This window comes from Theobroma cacao, chromosome 2, assembly GCF_053813885.1.
Source record: "Theobroma cacao isolate CCN51 chromosome 2, ASM5381388v1, whole genome shotgun sequence".
NCBI lineage: Eukaryota > Viridiplantae > Streptophyta > Magnoliopsida > Malvales > Malvaceae > Theobroma > Theobroma cacao.
The window spans coordinates 2,830,576-2,849,118 of record NC_142640.1 but is presented as its reverse complement, the minus strand read 5'-3'; the positions used below and the strand labels follow the sequence as shown (position 1 = coordinate 2,849,118).

Below are 18,543 nucleotides of genomic sequence, written 5' to 3'. Positions count from 1 at the left end.
ATGTAATTTTTTTGAAATATTTTGTGTTTGTACAAAGCTTAAATCAATTCTTTTCTTCTTCAATTCTCACTGAATTTTAGAACTAACTTGAGAGAACAAATTATTTCACTATAAATATGATGGATTTTGCTTATAAGTTTAGGACTTAGGAGTTTCACCAATTTCTTAATATTTTCTAAAATATAAAAGAAAGTCTTCCATTCAGGCACTGAATGATGGTTTTGCTTCAATAATTCGAGGACCCCACCCCCACACCTAAAACACAAATTTACAAACACAAAACAATGATTAGAATCCAACGGTTCACGGTCCAATTCTTAACCAAGTCCTACCAATTCCAATTCCAATTCCCAACCCAAAATCCCTGATCTAATCTCCCCTCTTATTGCAAGTTTGATCAAATTAAGCGGCCCCTAAGTTTACCAAAAAAAAAGAAAAACTCTTTGTATTATGTAGTACTATACATAAATAAAACTGCCCCAGCAAAAATTCGTCTCCCTTTCTTCTCGCTGCAGCTTCGTCTACCAAAATCTCTCAACTTGTCCAAACCTCTTCGAAAAACCCCTCGACCGAAACAAACACCCAAAACCCATAAATCTATTTGTTTTGTCTACGAAACTTAATCTAATAATCGGAATCGAAATCAGAGAATCAAATTTTTTTATTAAAGAATCAGAATCCGATTAAATAGAAATGGCGACGACTGGGAGTGCCTCGTGGCAGCCGCAAGAAGAGGGGTTGAAGGAGATCTGTGGACTACTGGAGCAGCAGATTTCGCCTTCTTCTTCCGCTGATAAGTCTCAGATTTGGCAACAGCTTCAGCACTACTCTCAGTTCCCTGATTTCAATAACTATCTCGCTTTTATCCTTGCACGGGCCGAGGTTTGCTCCTTCTTGTTTCATTTGAAACTAGTTTAGTAGAATTTTCTTTTGTGGTTGGGTTTTTAGTGTTTATTGAGGAACTGGATTATGGTATTGATTGGATTATATGTTTATAAAGGAAGTGTTGTTTTTATTTCTTTTATTGGATTGTGTATCTCTAGAGTATGTTTGAATTGGGCGTTTGCAGGGTTAATAATTTTTGGACTAGAATTTGCAAAGATTGGGTGTTTCTTTAATGAACTGCATTCTGGGTATTGATTGGGTTACGTGTTTGTGGAGGAATTAATGATTTAAACTGAATTTCCCTTGGTTGGAGAGGCATTGTATTCTGGATTGATTGGATAATGTTTTTGGATTAAACAAGGATTTTGGTGGGCAACCTTGGCCGATGGTTTTGATTCTGCACAAAGAATTAGCAATCCGATACCTCAGCCATCCCTCCTAATTGAGAAATGATAATTACTATGTTACAGCACACACACACACAAGCTTGAAAATGGGTTAGCTGGGGATGTGGTTCTTAACCAAGCCGTTAGTTGGTGCGAGGACTTAATGTTTTTTAATGTTTTGTTATCCAAACATATCCAGTTTGATGTAGTTTGCTCTTATGCTGGTGTCTATTGCAAGAAATTGATGTTCTTTCCTTTGGATATATTTTGAACACCTGGTTGCTTTAATGTGCTAATGAAACGTTGTTTCATTTTTGGAAATTTATGCAGGGTAAATCGATAGAGATTCGACAAGCTGCTGGTCTGCTGCTGAAAAATAATCTCAGAACTGCATATAAGTTAATGGCTCCTGCACACCAACAATATATAAAGTCAGAATTGTTACCCTGTTTAGGAGCAGCAGATAAGCACATTAGGTCAACAGTTGGGACTATTGTGACTGTGGTTGTTCAACTAGGCGGAATTTTGGGGTGGCCTGAGCTGTTGCAAGCTCTTGTAAATTGCTTGGATAGCAATGACCTAAATCACATGGAAGGTGCTATGGATGCATTGTCAAAGGTATGCACTGAATAATTTGCAAATTTCTGTCATTATTGAATGGAAGTTGTCATATTATTGTTTGAGCAAAAAAAAGAAAAGTCATTGAGAAGCTTCCTTTTAGTTTATTCATAGTAAAACCTTCGTTTTGTAATACTTTTACATAGTTGAGACTATAAACTTTTTGAGGAGTCAATTAAATCAATAAAAGCATGTAGGTGTAATTTAGTGCAAAAGCTATTTGAAAACATTCAGCATTAGTTACATGAAGTTAGTATGGTATAAAATATCTTGGGTGAGATGTAATATTCATTCCCCATCTTGTATGGTGAGATCAAGCAGATGATTTTTTGGCCTTCTAGAAGTAGATTTCTCTACCTGCAAACAAACATTGTTGGTGGAACAAGGTTCCGGATCTCACTAAGGGATTGCCTTGAAATTATACCTGGTAGACGGTCCCAACAAGTTCTACTTATTTTTTCCTAGTTGCTGTCTTCACTTCTTAATATGCTTATAGCTTATATACCATTTCCTGATGCAGAATCCCTGGTATTCTATGATATTTGAAAGCTGTGTCAAATATTCTAGGTGCTTTTGTTACTTATGATAGCGATGCATCCCTGGTGATTGTCAATGGGCCAAATTACATTAATGGATATGATTATTTTTTATGTTGTTGGTCTTATTTCAATTTGAGGATCAAACTTTTAATCTAGCTAACAAAAGATCCCATAGCATAGACACATTTAGAGGCCAACTTTGTACCAATTTAATTACATTTAACGCATCAACCATTCTTTTGTAACACAGATTTGTGAGGATGTACCGCAAGTGCTGGATACGGATGTGCCTGGGTTAGCTGAAAGGCCTATCAACATATTCCTTCCTCGATTATTTCAGGTGAACTGCATTTCCTATTAAAATTCCATCATGCATATGTAAGTTCTCTGTTGTTGTCACTAATCATGTTCCTTTTCTATGAGCAGTTTTTTCAGTCTCCACATCCTTCTCTGAGAAAGCTTTCATTGGGTTCTGTAAACCAATACATTATGTTGATGCCTTCTGTAAGTTAACTTGAAAGTTTGTATTCTTAATTGTTATGGATGTCATGCTGATACTTTTGGGGCAATGCTTGATATTATACTTTAATTTCTTGCAGGCTTTATATGCATCCATGGATAAATACCTTCAGGGTTTGTTTGTCCTGGCTAATGACCCTGTTGCAGAAGTGCGGAAATTGGTGAATAGTTTCTCTTTTCCTCTTGTATTTTTTTTTGTAATTACAATTCAATCTTTTGCATGGAATACTCAAATGTGCTTTAAATATTTCCTAATTTTCCTTATAATTTACTATTAGTGCAAATCTATAAAAGCTTGTTTTGTGTCACTTTTCATTTCTGATTTTCTGATTTCAGCATTGATTTTGAAGATGCAGTACTGGAATCAGACATGTTTTTGCGTCTAGTCTTTGATGTTAATGGTGCTTGGTTTTTCTCTGTCATGAGACTACATACTTGCTGGACACTGCTAATATATGTATCAAGTAACTAGGATACTAGAAAAGAACTGTTTTTGTTGCCCACCAAATTTTCTTCCGTATAACATTTACAAATTTTTAGTATTATGAGGTAGTGGTGAGTTGTAGAATCTATCTTTTCTTCGAAGCTTGAGCATATTCCAATCAATTTTTTTCCCTGCCAAATGATCAGGTTTGTGCAGCATTTGTTCAGCTAATTGAAGTCCGTCCGTCTTTTCTAGAGGTGGGTATTTTTTTTTTGTTACATTTTAGTTTTCGCACATTTTTTCTTCATTGCAGTATATAGTGTCTTAGTGTCACTTTTTTTTTTAAGTTTATATGTCATGCTCTTTTTTCTTTTTATACCTATCCACAACCTCCATTTTCCTTTTCCTGATGTGATTTTTCACTATTTCACAGCCACATTTGAAGAATGTTATTGAATATATGTTGCAAGTCAATAAGGACAGTGATGATGAAGTGGCACTTGAAGCATGTGAATTTTGGTAACTTTCTTCTTTGTGCAGTCCATGTCTAAATGTCTTATAAGTAGATTAATAGGTTTTTTAAAACCATATTTTTGATAGCTTATGCAGATTGGTGAGCTACAAACTAAAAGTTTTTGGCAGAATGCAATTTCTCCTGAAATTAGACCTTTTTTACTTTCTCACCTCTGCTTGTGTCACCTAATGTGTGTTAAATATGCCCGAAGTGTTGGAGGTGTGCTTGCCCCTGTGCCACTGCTCTATGTGCTATTATGTTGCAAATTGGGCTGTAGTTATCAAGAAATTTGAATATTGTAGCCATCATATGCTTAATCCTTTCTGTTAAAAATGTAGATTCATTCTCTTGGATCTAGGCATGGAGAGGAATGAAGACCATGCATTTAGCTTTACTTGCATTTTACCTAATCCCCTCCTGTCCCAGCTAATGTTTATGATTCAATGTTGATCTTGATTGGCAGGTCTGCTTATTGTGACGCCCAGTTACCATCTGAAAATTTGAGAGAATATTTGCCACGTCTAATTCCAGTATGCTAATACTTTGCTCAGTTTTTTATTTTATATCTTCCTTTTTTGTTTTTGCAGAGCCATTTTTAATAGCTTTTCATGTATCTGTTACTGTTTTTGTAGATTTTGTTGTCAAACATGGTTTATGCTGATGATGATGAGTCTCTTGTTGATGCTGAGGTATTTCTTGTCATCTGCTGTTTTCACAGTATCTGAATTGGCAATTATATTTGATAATTTTCTTATAATCAATTCATTCTTGTAGGAAGATGAGTCTCTTCCAGACAGAGATCAGGTTAGTATAGTTTGTTTTTGATCATTATGCTCTTAGTAATTTGTTTTATGTCAGCATTCTATCTTGCTGAAAGTGGTTTGTGATATAATTTCTCATAACATTTCATCTTCAGGATCTAAAACCTCGATTTCATACATCACGATTTCATGGTTCTGATGATGCAGAAGATGATGTAAGTACTTTTTTTTCTTTGCTAGTCAATCGGAGTCAACTAACATATTTATGTTCTATACTTCGGTTAGTTTAAGAAAGATCTGTTTTCTAGTGGAAATTTTTCCTAAATGATCATTTTGGTGCAGGATGATGACACATTCAATATATGGAACTTACGAAAATGCAGTGCAGCAGCTCTTGATGTTTTATCAAATGTGTTTGGGGATGAAATTCTTCCTACTTTGATGCCTATTATCCAGGTAAGTTACCTATTGGGGATGCCAAAGTTTGATCATGGAATTATATTGTTGGTCATTTAATAGGGATGTTACATTATGAGTTCATCTTGGCCAAAAGATGTTAAATTCAGTTTGTTCCATCAGTGCATATCAGAAGATCAGATTTTTTCTTGCTGCAGAATCTGCAAACTTCTATCATTTGCTGTGATGTAGATATGCTAGTTTGAATCACAAAGGTTATTTCTGTTAATGCCGAATTTTTGCTGCCCCTATGCATGAAACTTCATTAGAGAAGATAGTCATCTTAGAAATTCACTTGACTTTTAGTAGTAGTTGCATAAATATTTATTCTTTTGGTGTTGAGCTGTTTGGTATCATATTGATTACATGTTCTCACTTGTTGAATTTCTGCAGGCCAAGTTATCTGCTAGTGGTGACGAAGCCTGGAAAGATAGGGAAGCTGCTGTTTTGGCTCTTGGTGCAGTAGGTGAAGGTTGCATTAATGGTCTTTATCCTCATTTGTCTGAGGTAATTTTTGTTGTTTTGAACTGATGCACAAAGTTTTGAGGCAGATTACAAGAGGTGAAGAATAAATGTTGCACACATAACATTTATCTGTCATTGTTGTTTTTGGAATTGCTTTTACTTTATTCTTCTTTGTCATGCTTGCTTGTCTTTAATATGTATATCAAATATGCTTTTCATCACTTTCAAGAAGAATTTTCAAGCATTGTTTATTCTGTTAACTTTACTCTCGTGGACTATTGAATTAATAGACAAATATATTTATATGTGCAGATTGTGGCATTTCTAATTCCCCTTTTAGATGATAAGTTTCCTCTCATTAGGAGTATTTCTTGTTGGACACTTTCTCGATTCAGCAAATACATTGTTCAGGTATGGATGAAGATTTTCTCTGCAATGTTTCTACTCTAGGCTATTAGCCAGCTAATACCTTTTCTAAACTAGTAAAGATAAATAACCACCATGACCAACAAAATTGTTTACCTTTTTGCAACTTATGCCATTCATTTGTTGTTCTTGGCACATGGCAGTAGAAACTTTCTTTTCATTCTTTTGTCTATGGCATTGGATTATGTGGTTGAGATCCGTCATGTTTCATTTACTTCAGGATAGTGGTCATCAAAAAGGCTATGAGCAGTTTGATGCAGCTCTTATGGGTCTCCTTCGAAGAATATTGGATACTAACAAGCGGGTGCAAGAGGCTGCTTGTTCAGCTTTTGCAACACTCGAAGAGGTTATAAACTTACTCTATGACTTTTTGCATTTTGGGATTTATGTTCTTATAGATTTCAACAACATTTTATGCATTTGCAGGAGGCTGCCGAAGAGTTGGCACCAAGGTTGGAGATAATTTTACAGCATCTTATGTGTGCTTTTGGCAAGTATCAGGTTGTTTGCTGGCCTTTACTTTATAATAAGCTCTTTTTAGTGTTGCAATGATGGCTTATGAGACCTGGCATTGTCAGTTGTTACCTTTTTTTATTTCATATGCTGTTTCATCTTCACCATTAAAGAAAATTTTTGGCTCACTTATATGTGCATAATCATTTGCAGAGACAGAACCTTAGAATTGTTTATGATGCTATTGGAACTCTAGCAGATGCTGTCGGAGGGGAATTGAATCAGGTATATAAGTATGCTAAAGATAATAACAATGTTCCTTGCATTTTTGTCTCTTCCTTCTGATACGTATTAGAGTCTTATGCCCAAAAGCTATTGCATTTTTTGGTGGGTTTATTTGTTTGTTGATAAAGATGATTCTCTCCATTGACTGCTTTTATCATTTGCAGCCCGTTTATCTTGAAATTCTGATGCCACCACTCATTGCAAAGTGGCAGCAGATTTCAAATTCTGACAAAGATCTCTTTCCACTGCTTGAGTGCTTCACGTCCATAGCACAGGTCACTTAACCATCCTTCTTTGACCTTTTTATTTTTTTTGTTCTTTTGGAAGGGGAGATGTGATGTTCACTTTTAACCTTGATTTAGTGGTTTGTTTATATTTTTTTTCTCACTCTTGAGGCCAGCAAGTATTTGAATACATCTAGCTGTACTTTGGAAAGAGACTGCAAGCTGCTATAGAGTTAGTTGTAATTAAATTGTCCCAGTTTTATCGTTCCACTATATCCTCTGATAATTGTTAATGCATACTGCGACAAAAGTGAACAGCTTCTATGAGTGAAAAAATTAGTAATATGGATTTGAGGGACTGGGTATTATGAAGCTGGGGAACACCAATGCTGATACTTCTAGGTGATAAGCTTAATAATTGCAACAAAATGTGACTCTGGATACATGCTTTCTGTGGTGTGGCCTGAGGGGAGGTGCAAATCTCTAAAGGACATGTCTGTTCTTTTTTAGCTACATCTGTTGATTGTTCTTATCTGCTCACAGAGCATCCGAACCTTCTTTCTTCAGAAGGTAGTTATTGTCTATTATGGTTTTGGCCTCTTTCTTCTTCTGCATGATATAATTTGGAAGACGGGTGATTAAAAATTGAAAGCGTGTTTAAATAACTAGTTCTTATTGATCTCAGAGCCATGATACTCCAATTTGCTTAGTTCTTTTTAATCTTCAGTCAGCTGAGCACCATAGCTTTCTTAAACATTTTATTTTTAGAGTATATTAAGCCAGTTTCATACATTTCTGTGTTTTATTTATATTTATGCTGATATTAGCGTTACATCTGTGGCATCCTACTTTTGCTTGTAATCTTTCATTTTTAATGTGCTATATTTTTTGACAAGATGATGCCAGTACAGGATTTAGTAGAGTTACCACTAGGATTAATTAATGTTACATTTTCAGGCATTGGGTACTGGATTCTCTCAATTTGCTCAGCCTGTATTCCAGAGGTGCATAAATATCATCCAGACTCAACAATTGGCCAAGGTTTTGATAAATTCAATTTATAATACTCTAGAATCAACAATTTATATTTTAATTTTCAATTTTAATTGTTCATTTGTGCTTTCTATCCTTCAAGGTTGGCTGATGCTTTTAAATATTTTATTCTCAATGTGATTGATCTCTTCGATCAAGCAGCATATTGTTTGGTGCTTTTCTTTATTGTGTAACTTCTGTTCTGTTTCATCATGTTATTATCTTTAATTATCAGTGATAGAATGGTAGTTTGTGTTAGTTTCTGATATATCAAGATGCTTAGCCAAGACCTGTGTGAAATTTCATTGTATAGCATTTATTAAGTAGAGTCTTTCAACTTGTGCTGCTTTCTGTTGTTATTTGCGTTAACAATATATATTCAAATCTACCTTATTTGATCAGGGTAGGATACTATAGACATTGAGAGAAATCATTGAGTGCATCTATCTGCATTTTCATATATGTCCAAAAATTTTGCATATTGTTATGGTTAAAACTTACAAGATCTGAGGAATCAACTGGCAAGTTGCTACATGATCTCTATCTTTGGAATCTTACCTCAAGTAACTGAGTTTTGGTGATACTCTGAATGCATGATTTTTCATCTTATGCAATCTGCTTTTCTATTTGCATACCATTGTCTTTCAGACCTATAAACATGCATTGTTATTACTTTTTGAAGACATTGATGAGAATTTTTATTGCAGGTTGATCCTGTTTCAGCTGGGGTTCAGTATGATAAGGAGTTTATTGTATGCTCACTTGATTTGCTCTCTGGACTTGCAGAGGGCCTTGGTAGTGGAATTGAGAGTTTGGTACATGCTTTCTCCTTCGCTCTTAATGAAAAGAGATGTGATGCTAAACACCTCCCCTACCCCCCCTGCCCCAACCCCCTCTTCTTCCTATCCTGCATGAAAGTGGGAATCGCGCCTCTGTTGGAAGTTTCTATATAATGAGATTAATGTGAAGCCAAATTGCTAGTGATTACTATCTGTTATTGGCTGATTGGTTAAGTATCCATTGGACAAATTGGAAATATTCATGTAGGAAACTTTTTTACGCTTATTTTCCTTTAAAATTTTTGTATCTCTCTCAATTTATGAAAGTCTAATTGTCATTTTGATGACTTGTCCGTTTGTTCTGGATATTGGAGTTGCAATCTGGATATCGCCATTAACTATTAAATTAAAGATTAGTTAAGCATGCTATATTACAATGTCAACCATTATGTTTATTTTGCTCATGTGGACCTATTCTGTGCAGGTTTCACAGAGTAATTTAAGGGACCTGCTTTTGCAATGTTGCATGGATGATGCTTCTGATGTTCGACAAAGTGCCTTTGCACTTCTTGGGGACCTTGCAAGAGTAAGTTAAAAATGAATCCACCAGTTGTTCTAACTTAGAGCTGTAGGCTAAATAAAATTTCACCCTTCCCTCTTTTTGCCATGACTAGTGGGATTCTAGGGACATGAAGCTTGCAATTCTCTTGATGGATAAGCCTTAAGCATGTCCCAGCTGATCTGTTTGAAACTTCTTAATTGCATTCTTATAGTGATTAGGTAGTTAATTTAACTTATTCTGATGTTGACTTTGATCAGGTTTGCTCTGTTCATTTGCATCCTCGTTTGTCTGAATTTCTTGATATTGCAGCCAAGCAATTGGTAAGGACTCATTTTGGGACTTCAAATCTCAGTTTGCCATCTTTATATTCTTACATAGTATATGTCCATGCAGAACGCCCCCAAGTTAAAGGAAATGGTTTCAGTAGCAAACAATGCGTGTTGGGCTATTGGAGAGCTAGCAATCAAGGTATGTGAGGTCTTCCTTCTGCGGCTTGATGATTAGATTAGTTTTACCATTTTGTTGACTAGGGCTTCTTCATGAGTTGACACCCCCTTTGTTGCTTTAATGGCATGTTTTTCTCATATGTCGTAAGTGATTATTTGACTTTTTAATCTCAGGTTCGTCAAGAAATTTCTCCGATTGTCATGACAGTGATCTCATGTTTGGTTCCAATCCTTCAGCATGCAGAGGTAATCTTCCCTTTCTGTTGGTGACGTTTGTTGAGATGCATGAACACATGTGCATAACTATGTGTTTGTGCATTAGCTCCTGCATGCATTGTTTCGATACCAAAATCTCATCTGTGTATGATTAGCAGGGGCTCAACAAGTCACTTGTTGAAAATAGTGCAATTACACTAGGCAGGCTTGCATGGGTCTGTCCAGAGCTTGTATCGCCACACATGGAGCATTTCATGCAGTCATGGTGTATCTCTTTGTCTACGTGAGTATTAATTTATCTCCCTGACTTCTAAATTATTTCTTGATGTACAGTTAAGCTACTGCTATGGTAAGGTACCTTTAGTTACACTTAGTAGAGCAGAATTTAGCTCTTACTTTGTTAGCATTGTCTTTATGTCAACCCATTTGACAAACAATTTGTTTCAGGATACGTGATGATATTGAGAAAGAGGATGCCTTCAGAGGTCTATGTGCAATGGTATGCATCTACCTTTGTAATATTTTTCATTAACAGTTAAATTTATAATCTAATATGCTTGGATGGTACTAAACTTTTTCAGGTCAGGGCAAATCCATCAGGGGCTCTGAGTTCACTTGTTTTCATGTGCAAAGCTATTGCAAGCTGGCATGTAAGGATGCTGTTATATATTGTTTTTGAGGGTTGTATCTTTTAAACTAAAGTTTGAGCTTTTGAAGTCATTTTATGTCTGTAGGAAATAAGGAGCGAAGAACTACATAATGATGTTTGCCAGGTCTTGCATGGTTATAAACAGGTAGGCCTTTGTCTCCATAGGCATTGCTTTTAGAGCAAATACCTAAATGATTATACTGTAGAAAATTTTATTTGCTCTTGCTGGAATTTAGTGGTTTGCTGATATTGTATCTTAATATATGTTAAAATACTAATAATCCTTGAATCTTTGTTATTACTTGCATTACTTCTTTCTGGATATACTTCTGCAAAAAATTCTCTTTCCTACAGGTATATAGGTTACCTTATTGCTGTGAATATCTTGTTTAGTGCATTGATTGAAAATTCTTTTTCTTTTCCTTCTTTATGCTTCTTCCTTTCTTTTTACTAATCCAATAAACAAGGGAACTGGAGTACTTTTTGATGATTTATATTTTTTCTAGTAGTTAGTTACAAAATCGTAAAATGCGTTAGACTAGGTTCATTCACTGAGTCGGAAAATTAATGTTATTGCAGATGCTTAGGAATGGGGCGTGGGACCAGTGTATGTCTGCTTTGGAGCCACCAGTGAAGGACAAACTTTCTAAATATCAAGTATAAGATCTTTTTTGGTTATCCTTGCTTGTCACTATTCTACGTTATCTGTGGTTCTTCAGAGATGTCTATCAGCATCAGTAGTGTTGGTATATTTGTGCATTATTTGACTATATTGGAGCTGTGATTGATATAAGCAAAGATCCATAAGTGGTCATGATTTTTCACTGGCAAAGCATCAGTTTCTTGCCTTAATTTATTGAAAAAGCTTGGAACAAGTTTGCACCTCTTAGAGAACTTAAAACAAGTCGGCTTTGTCCCCATGGTGCTTGGTTTGAGGGGGTAGTGAAGCTGTTGACAAATTTGTGTATGGATGTAGCATGTGGGAACGCAGTGTTCAAAGCTTCAAGGGGGTGTTTTCTTTGGTATTTTGTAATTGAAGGATGGCTAAAGTATCTGATTCAAGCATTGCATTCGTTATTTGACTGATGAGATTTTTTTTTCCTCTCTTATTTTGATTATTTAATTAGATATAGGGTTTTTGGTCTGTGATGTCCACAGATTTTTGTACAAGGGCATTAGATGTTGATTATTAGAAGTTTTGGGTGTTTTCTGTATTATTTAGTCTGTAACATACTATTGGAGGGTGGAGCATGATAAATCTCTTTTCTGCATTTTCCAACAATGAGATTGGAGTTGTGCGGGGCCAATAAATGTTAGCCCCTGGTCTTTTAATGAATTCATGGAAATTGTACCGTCTGGGTTTCAAGCACAATTTTGGCTACTCTGATTCTTTTATATGGCAACTTTCCTTTTACTTTCCCTTTCCCCCCTCAGAACTCGTTTTCCTGGTAATCTTCATCATCCTTGCTTAGCTCTTCTTGTGGGCATCAATGTTTTCGACACAATTAGCGGAGATATGTAGTACTAATATTGCTTGTTTCTCTTCCTGCTTATTTTTCATCATCTTCCTCCATCCTGTTGCCTGAATTTCTTTTCCTCCTTCCGTACTCGTAAAAATATCACTAATTTTATTGATGTTTAGTCTTGAAGAGAATAGGGACAAATTCCAGGCGCTCTGCTCTGTGGTCTGTGGGAACATTTCAATCGTTCTATGAAAAGCCTAGGCACCAAATTACTCAAATCCGCACAAATCTAAACCTGCTGTTACTTGGAATTCCAGTGTTGATAAAAAACATGAAATAATCTGATCTGCTCTTAAGCCAAAGTAGCGTCTTCCTTCATTTTTCATTTTCCTTTTCTTCAGAATCTAAGACTAAAGTGCAGACGTCTATGATCAGGTAATTGTCTTCGCCAGGTGACTAGCCTGATACCGCTGGTCTGATGGCAATTTTCCTGCGTACCTCGTCCTAACGGCAAACGAGAAAATGAGCAACTTGGTAGTCTTCCGAGTCTTGCTCTTCTCGTAGACTTGCAGGACATGAGGACCATGGTTGGTTCATTTGGATTCAAGGTCGGCCCAGTGGTTCTGCTTTCTTTGTTGTTCTGTAGTCTTTTGTTAAGAGATTTTTTAAACTCCACAAAGAGATTTAACAGAAATGTGTATCTCTTGTAAATGAGGTCAAGCAATGGTGTAGAATTAGAACCGAGAAGGGTGTAATACATGTAGCATGCTTGTGTATCTGCACTTTAATTTTCAAGTGAACAATTTTTGTATTGAACACCCTGACCAGGCAAATCTGGGTTAAGGCTAATGAAATTGCATGCGAGATACCATTGGCCACCGTCAGTGCTTGGTCACTAAAGCTTGATTTCTTCTTGGCAAGAATAAACATAAACATTAAATTTGCACGAGATGGTGTACAAAACAAAATTACACTACATGTACTATCAGGTAATCATAAACTGCTGGTCTGATGACATTTTCCTTTGCAATAGACTTGCAGTTCTTCTGCAGATTTTAAAGCAGATGGGTAACCATATGTAGCATTGAAGGAATGTATACACTACACTAAATCTGTTTCTTTTGAGAGAATAATTCAATTATGATGTGGTTCTCCTGAGCAACAAAGCTAAAACATAGCAGAGGACAGAGTCAACTGATGATAGAGCAACAATGAGCATGGCTACGAGAACAAGAGTTAAAGTAGCAGTCTTCAGCTGCAAAAAGTCGATGAAGCAAATGTAAAACTTTGAGCATATAAATCAGCTTGTTTTGTACGCACAATTCTTCAACTTCCAAGTGAAACTTGAATTAGTGATACTTACTGTGCTTTGGAAGCTTGGCCACTCTATGTATTTCAGTTGACCAGGCTGCTCAACCAGAAATGCAAACAAAGATCTTACACCCCTAAAAGCATAAAACAGAAGTTACTCAACCGATTACTACCCAGAAGTAGTATAATCTATTACATACCTCATAAAATACAAGATGCTAGAATAGCAGGGGATGGGAGAGAATCGAATGGGGAAAAGAGAGGCAAAAAAGCGGCAGCAACTCTTAGTACATAGATTACCAGATGCTGTCTCTGATCAGACTTAGCCAGAAAGGCTCCTCAGGTAATTCATCATCAAAACTTAACTGGTGTCGATTACTTCCTACAGACATGACATGCCTGCTCATATAAGGCTTCCTAAGAAAACTTCCTCTAGGCATCTACAAGAACCAATTCCAACATTAAATGAGCAACTAAACCACTAACAAATGTTAATTGGATACAGGATTTCTGACAATATAATAGATAAAGATTACCTCTTCAAAAACTGATGGATAAGGTTTGTAACAATTACATCTAGTTCTTTGGCATCTCTGAAGCTGGAAAGATAGCGTATGATAACTTGGATGAACCAAACCTACAAAAGTATGATGGAGAAAAAAAAAATCAAAAGCAGAAATCAAAGCTTCATAAAGTAATGAAAATCTGAAAACTTAATAAACATTAAAAAATGGAAAATGAAATAAAAAAGAGGAACCTGAACAATTTGTCAGCAACCTCGAAGCAATCACCATTATGCCAAAGTTGATTCCTTTTTATGATAATCTTGCCTACCGCTCAAGGAAAGAAGAAAGATACAGTAGAGAATGTTATACTTTTTAACGATAAATCAAATAAAATTCACCTACAAATTTCTAAGTCGTTTCAATTTGGGCGACCAAAATACCAACTACCCAGATAGCAAAAACTCCGAAACGACCGACCATTAATGTAAATCTTTGATCATACGGATTTTCTCCGCTAAAACGGAAAACGCTGTGAACCAGTGAAGAACAATAAAGAGATAATGACTCAAACGTCATAAGTTACCAGAAAGCAATGTATAAAAAGAACCCAGAAAGTAAAGCAAACAGTAAATTGGTCGGTACCGTTTTGCTTCGTAAGTGGAAGATAAAGAAGCTCTGCCTTGGGTTGTCTTTCCAGCTTCAACCCAGAGAGGCTAGCTCCCAGAGGAGAGGTTTTAGCCTTTTGGGGTTGATTCTCAGAGTCTCCCAAATCCAAAATGTAACTTTTTAAGGGGAATTCTTTTAGGCCCAAGAAATTGAGCCCATGGGACATTGAAGGCAAAGATTAACCTTTGATTGTAATAATATTTAGTAATTATCAGTAAGAAAATTATTACAATTAGTCGTAGCTTAATATATACTCTATTGTCTCTTCACCTGGTCTTTCCGTTTTATAGTACATGATTTTCTAAGGTAAAAGTTTACGCTGGCTAGTCAATCGACAACGCTAGGAAGAATAAGGTTTTCACCCTGATGAAAAGCTTGTGGACTTCTGTTCATGGTGAGCAGAATCAAATCCTAAGGTTACCATTACCATTCCATTTTAGTTCATGCCAAATGTAACAGCGGCCTTGTCATTCTGAGATGTAATTGTATTACCTTAGAAGAGATGAAGGCTCAGAGTTACATTCACGTTTCAGACACAGAAAAATGGAAAAGTGAAAATTGCAATTTCTTAATCATGTTTCACCACACTACCGATAGGCAGAGTGAAAGTCATGGATGTCAGCATTCATGGAGAATCTGAGCCATCTCTTTTTCTCAGAATACCTTAGACAAGGCTCAAGAACAAGCCCGATTATCGCAGCTACCACGCTAATTAACATGACTTTCAAAGAAGCAAAGGCTAAAACCACAAGAATTAGTAAGGTAGGGGGGATACACATTAAAATTGCTCCAGCCGTACTGACAGGTATCTTGAATGGCCTTGATTCTGCTGGATGGCCTATCCTTAGCTTCACAAATGCTATGAACTCCATGATCATTCCGAAACAGTATAAGAAGTTCTCTGCAGCTACAATCTCTTGAAAGCTCAACCATGACAGTAGTAAAACACCAGATGCAGAGAATAAAATCCCAACCAGTGGGGTTCCATAGCGAGACCTCTTTGCAAAGAACTCAGGAAGCATCCCTCGAGTTGCCATTCCCTCAAGCTGGAAGGAATCGCTACTCATCTCAGCAAGGAACATTCCCATGTTTGATAGAGCAGCTGCAGCTTGAATCCACGCTAGCAGCCAGACACCTCCAAGCATTTTAGCAATGTCTGAGAAATATCCATCAGTCCACATCTCGCGATCAAGTGGAATTGCCCCAGTACCAATCAAAATGGGGAAAAAGTATCCAAAAACAACTAAGATAACAGCATAAAAAAGAGCTTTTGGAAGAGTTTTACTTGGATTTTCCACCTCTCCTGCGAGAGTGCTAATGGAGTCCCAATAGTTTAGATTCCAGAAGAGAGTATTCATGTATAAACCCCAGTCTATATAACCAAGATCTGTCACAAGCCACCTTGAAGGCTCCAGTTCGGGAATCGCCACAATTCCCATGAAAATAAAGGGGAGAAGTGAAAACACCCCTAGTAAGATTGCCACCCAACCCACTAGAGTTAAACCTCTGTAGCTCATATAAGTGAGAGCCAGAGTCAAAACCAACACTGCAATTGTCCTTGGCAGACCTCCTTCCAAAGCAGGGAAGGCTGATTTCAGGTAGTCCAGAAATAAAACCGGGTACAAAGCATTATCAATAACCCCACTCAACCATTTCATCCAGCCTTGTTGGAAACCCCAAAAAGGGCCCAAAGCTGATGAAACCCAGACAACATAACCACCATTCTCTGGGAACATTGTTCCTAATTCTGCTGTTATTAATGCTTCCGGGACACTCCAGATGAATGGAACCAGCAAAAATCCAAGAAGAGCTAAAAGGGGACCAGCTGCTTGGACACTATCTTCAACACCAAAAGGGCCCCCAGAGACCTCATAGAATATCAAAAACACAAGAGGTATAATAGAAACCTTTTGGTACTTATCTAGCTTGGGGGAAGAACGTTCTCCCAATTCCACATGGTCAGCATTGCTCGGCTCCACCATCTCAGCAGGGGTTTGCCTAGTTAATGAGTTTCTCTGTTTCTGCAAGCAACCTTCAAATCTAAACACATAATTTGGAAAACCATGGTGCTACTGCTTATAGATTCAGATAATGGCAGAATCAATAACAAATGATGGCATAAAAAATACAAAGGCACAGCATCTTGTAATCTTCTTAATAATTCAGACAACACAAGTAATGAACAATGGAAGCAACAAACAATTTTAACATGAAGAAAAGCCTGCCAGTGATTCGTAAAGTAAAAAGTCCATGTCTGTTTAACCCCATAGAGATATTAATGAACAGTACATGTTCCAACTAATTAAGCAACTTTCAACAAAAATTTGTCACCGGAATACAACACGACTCAAAATATCAATGCAAATTGCTTCCCATAACCCCATTTCTGGCAAAAAAATTTGACCTTAACCGCTGTTATTTAGTATACCAAATAAAAATTCTAATTCACACCCAAAACAATGAAAAAAAATCCCAAAAAAATCCTTAAAATACTAGAAAAGACATGACCGATTAGCAGAGAAAAGAACCATAAAAAGTACCTTGACAACAGAAAAAACCCAGAACGTCCAAGAATTAAAAAATCAGAAAGCGCAGGACAATGAAACTAACCATGAAAGAAGGAGGAGGGATTGCAATAGCATTTGATTTTTTCCTGGAGAGTTGATAAGAGTTCAGGTAAGCGACAGTGAGTGTGTCAGCATGCGAGAAACGTGACAAAAAGTTCAGCCCACCACGTGTCGTACCTTCGTGCACGTGTCCTTTTCGATTTCTACCAGAGACAAAGAAAGGCAGCGAAGGGAAGCTGGTACAAGCTCTAAAAGCTGGAACCTTGAATCAGATCTCAACAAATGCGAGTCTGGGTTTTGAAGAAATGATCTGATCTGACGGTTCTCGAGGTGCCAAATAAACTACAAGCAAGAGAAAGAATGAGCTGCATTGAATTCCTCTTCCTTTTTTCTGGATTTGTTTTCGACAAAACAAAGCAACTCTCTTCGCTCTTACAATTCCATGGCATGACAGCTTCTACATTTCTCCTTAAAACGAGCAATCACAACGGTTGAATCGACAGCTCTATTAACATCTCCAAGAAGGTAGGATTGCCTGAGAACTGAGCACTGAGAATGACACCCATTTCGACTTTGGAGCGGCCTATCACAAGGGACAGGTTCTTGTTTCTATTCGTGGATTCAGGATTGGGCTTTTGTATTTTGGTACAAGGATTGGGCTTGAGTCTTGATTATGGTTCCAATTCTTAGGAATTCAACAAGCCTAAATCCGTATATTAGAGGAACACAAGTTGGAAGGTTAAGACTTTAAAATCATTTAGACATGATAAAGAAGCAATTTTCCTCCAAATTGCTTCCAACAAAATATAGTATTTTCTTTTCTAGTTTGAATATACAATTCATTTAATACAGTCTATTTGGCATGATTTTTTTCTAACTTAAAAGCTATTATGAAGCTCTTATGAAAAATAATAATTTTTAAAATTAAGTTAAAATTATTTGATAAAATTTTTTTTTAAGTTTTTTTTATAAGTTATAATTTTTGTTAAAATTATCATAAAATGTATTTTTTAAAAGGGTAATATTATAATTATTTTTAATAAATGAGGTTATTTTTGAAACAAAATAAAAATTTTCTTATATTTTTAAAATAAAAGAAAAAAAAAGTTCATTTTTGGAGCTTTTTCTTAAACTCTTTTTTTAAAAATTTTATTTTAAAAAAATAATTACTTTTTTAAAAACTTCTCAAAAAATCATATTTAATTTAATTTTTACATTTAAAAAGTAAATAAATTAAAAAAAAAAACTAAACCAAACATGTACTTAAACAGTACGTTGATGATGACTTCCATGAGTAATAAGCACTTTAATGAAGAATATGCCTGCTTCGAAATCCATGGTGGATAATTAGTTTATGATAACATCTGCCAATTTCAAGATAACCCTTACCA

General features: G+C 36.1%; 3 protein-coding genes across 5 annotated transcripts; 1 reads left to right on the top strand and 2 right to left on the bottom strand.

The window, feature by feature from the left end:
* The first annotated feature begins 307 nt into the window (after positions 1 to 307).
* Positions 308 to 12,011, top strand: LOC18607499 (transportin-1). Its single transcript, XM_007041691.3, has 29 exons — positions 308 to 882; positions 1,602 to 1,889; positions 2,679 to 2,768; positions 2,855 to 2,932; positions 3,028 to 3,108; positions 3,578 to 3,628; positions 3,805 to 3,890; positions 4,349 to 4,415; positions 4,518 to 4,574; positions 4,660 to 4,689; positions 4,802 to 4,861; positions 4,989 to 5,102; positions 5,496 to 5,609; positions 5,880 to 5,978; positions 6,214 to 6,339; positions 6,420 to 6,494; positions 6,660 to 6,731; positions 6,896 to 7,006; positions 7,913 to 7,996; positions 8,695 to 8,802; positions 9,251 to 9,352; positions 9,586 to 9,648; positions 9,722 to 9,796; positions 9,949 to 10,020; positions 10,149 to 10,273; positions 10,438 to 10,489; positions 10,572 to 10,640; positions 10,725 to 10,784; positions 11,219 to 12,011. The coding sequence occupies exons 1-29, from the start codon at positions 694 to 696 to the stop codon at positions 11,300 to 11,302; spliced, it is 2,682 nt and encodes an 893-aa protein (XP_007041753.3). The 5' UTR covers positions 308 to 693; the 3' UTR covers positions 11,303 to 12,011.
* A 1,047-nt stretch (positions 12,012 to 13,058) lies between these two features.
* LOC18607498 (uncharacterized) lies at positions 13,059 to 14,718 on the bottom strand. 2 transcript variants are annotated; one of them, XM_007041688.3, is made up of 6 exons: positions 14,562 to 14,718; positions 14,171 to 14,243; positions 13,950 to 14,050; positions 13,714 to 13,853; positions 13,466 to 13,547; positions 13,059 to 13,357 (listed from the first exon to the last, which is right to left on the bottom strand). In XM_007041688.3, exons 2-6 carry the CDS (start codon positions 14,205 to 14,207, stop codon positions 13,241 to 13,243), a joined length of 477 nt encoding a protein of 158 aa, XP_007041750.3. In that variant the 5' UTR covers positions 14,208 to 14,243; positions 14,562 to 14,718; the 3' UTR covers positions 13,059 to 13,240. The 2 variants fall into 2 exon arrangements, with proteins under 2 accessions (XP_007041750.3, XP_007041751.3); XM_007041689.3 differs by having other exon boundaries at positions 14,171 to 14,249; positions 14,562 to 14,713.
* A 337-nt stretch (positions 14,719 to 15,055) lies between these two features.
* On the bottom strand, positions 15,056 to 17,730 carry LOC18607497 (putative polyamine transporter At1g31830). Of its 2 annotated transcripts, XM_018115433.2 has the most exons (3): positions 17,330 to 17,730; positions 17,196 to 17,238; positions 15,056 to 16,606 (listed from the first exon to the last, which is right to left on the bottom strand). In XM_018115433.2, the coding sequence occupies exons 2-3, from the start codon at positions 17,196 to 17,198 to the stop codon at positions 15,173 to 15,175; spliced, it is 1,437 nt and encodes a 478-aa protein (XP_017970922.2). In that variant the 5' UTR covers positions 17,199 to 17,238; positions 17,330 to 17,730; the 3' UTR covers positions 15,056 to 15,172. The 2 variants fall into 2 exon arrangements, with proteins under 2 accessions (XP_017970922.2, XP_088659345.1); XM_088803219.1 differs by having other exon boundaries at positions 15,056 to 16,617; positions 17,196 to 17,730.
* Between the last annotated feature and the right edge of the window lie 813 nt (positions 17,731 to 18,543).

What these genes read in the sequence shown, in the direction of transcription:
- LOC18607499 (XM_007041691.3), top strand. Translation starts at nt 694, where the DNA reads ATGGCGACGACTGGGAGTGCCTCGTGGCAGCCGCAAGAAGAGGGGTTG. An exon ending in TGGTGTATCTCTTTGTCTAC is followed by an intron (nt 10,274 to 10,437) that starts GTGAGTATTAAT and finishes AATTTGTTTCAG; the next exon opens with GATACGTGATGATATTGAGA. An exon ending in TCTTGCATGGTTATAAACAG is followed by an intron (nt 10,785 to 11,218) that starts GTAGGCCTTTGT and finishes ATGTTATTGCAG; the next exon opens with ATGCTTAGGAATGGGGCGTG.
- LOC18607498 (XM_007041688.3), bottom strand. Translation starts at nt 14,207, where the DNA reads ATGGTGATTGCTTCGAGGTTGCTGACAAATTGTTCAG. An exon ending in GTTGCTGACAAATTGTTCAG is followed by an intron (nt 14,051 to 14,170) that starts GTTCCTCTTTTT and finishes ATACTTTTGTAG; the next exon opens with GTTTGGTTCATCCAAGTTAT. An exon ending in CTGATCAGAGACAGCATCTG is followed by an intron (nt 13,548 to 13,713) that starts GTAATCTATGTA and finishes TTATGCTTTTAG; the next exon opens with GGGTGTAAGATCTTTGTTTG.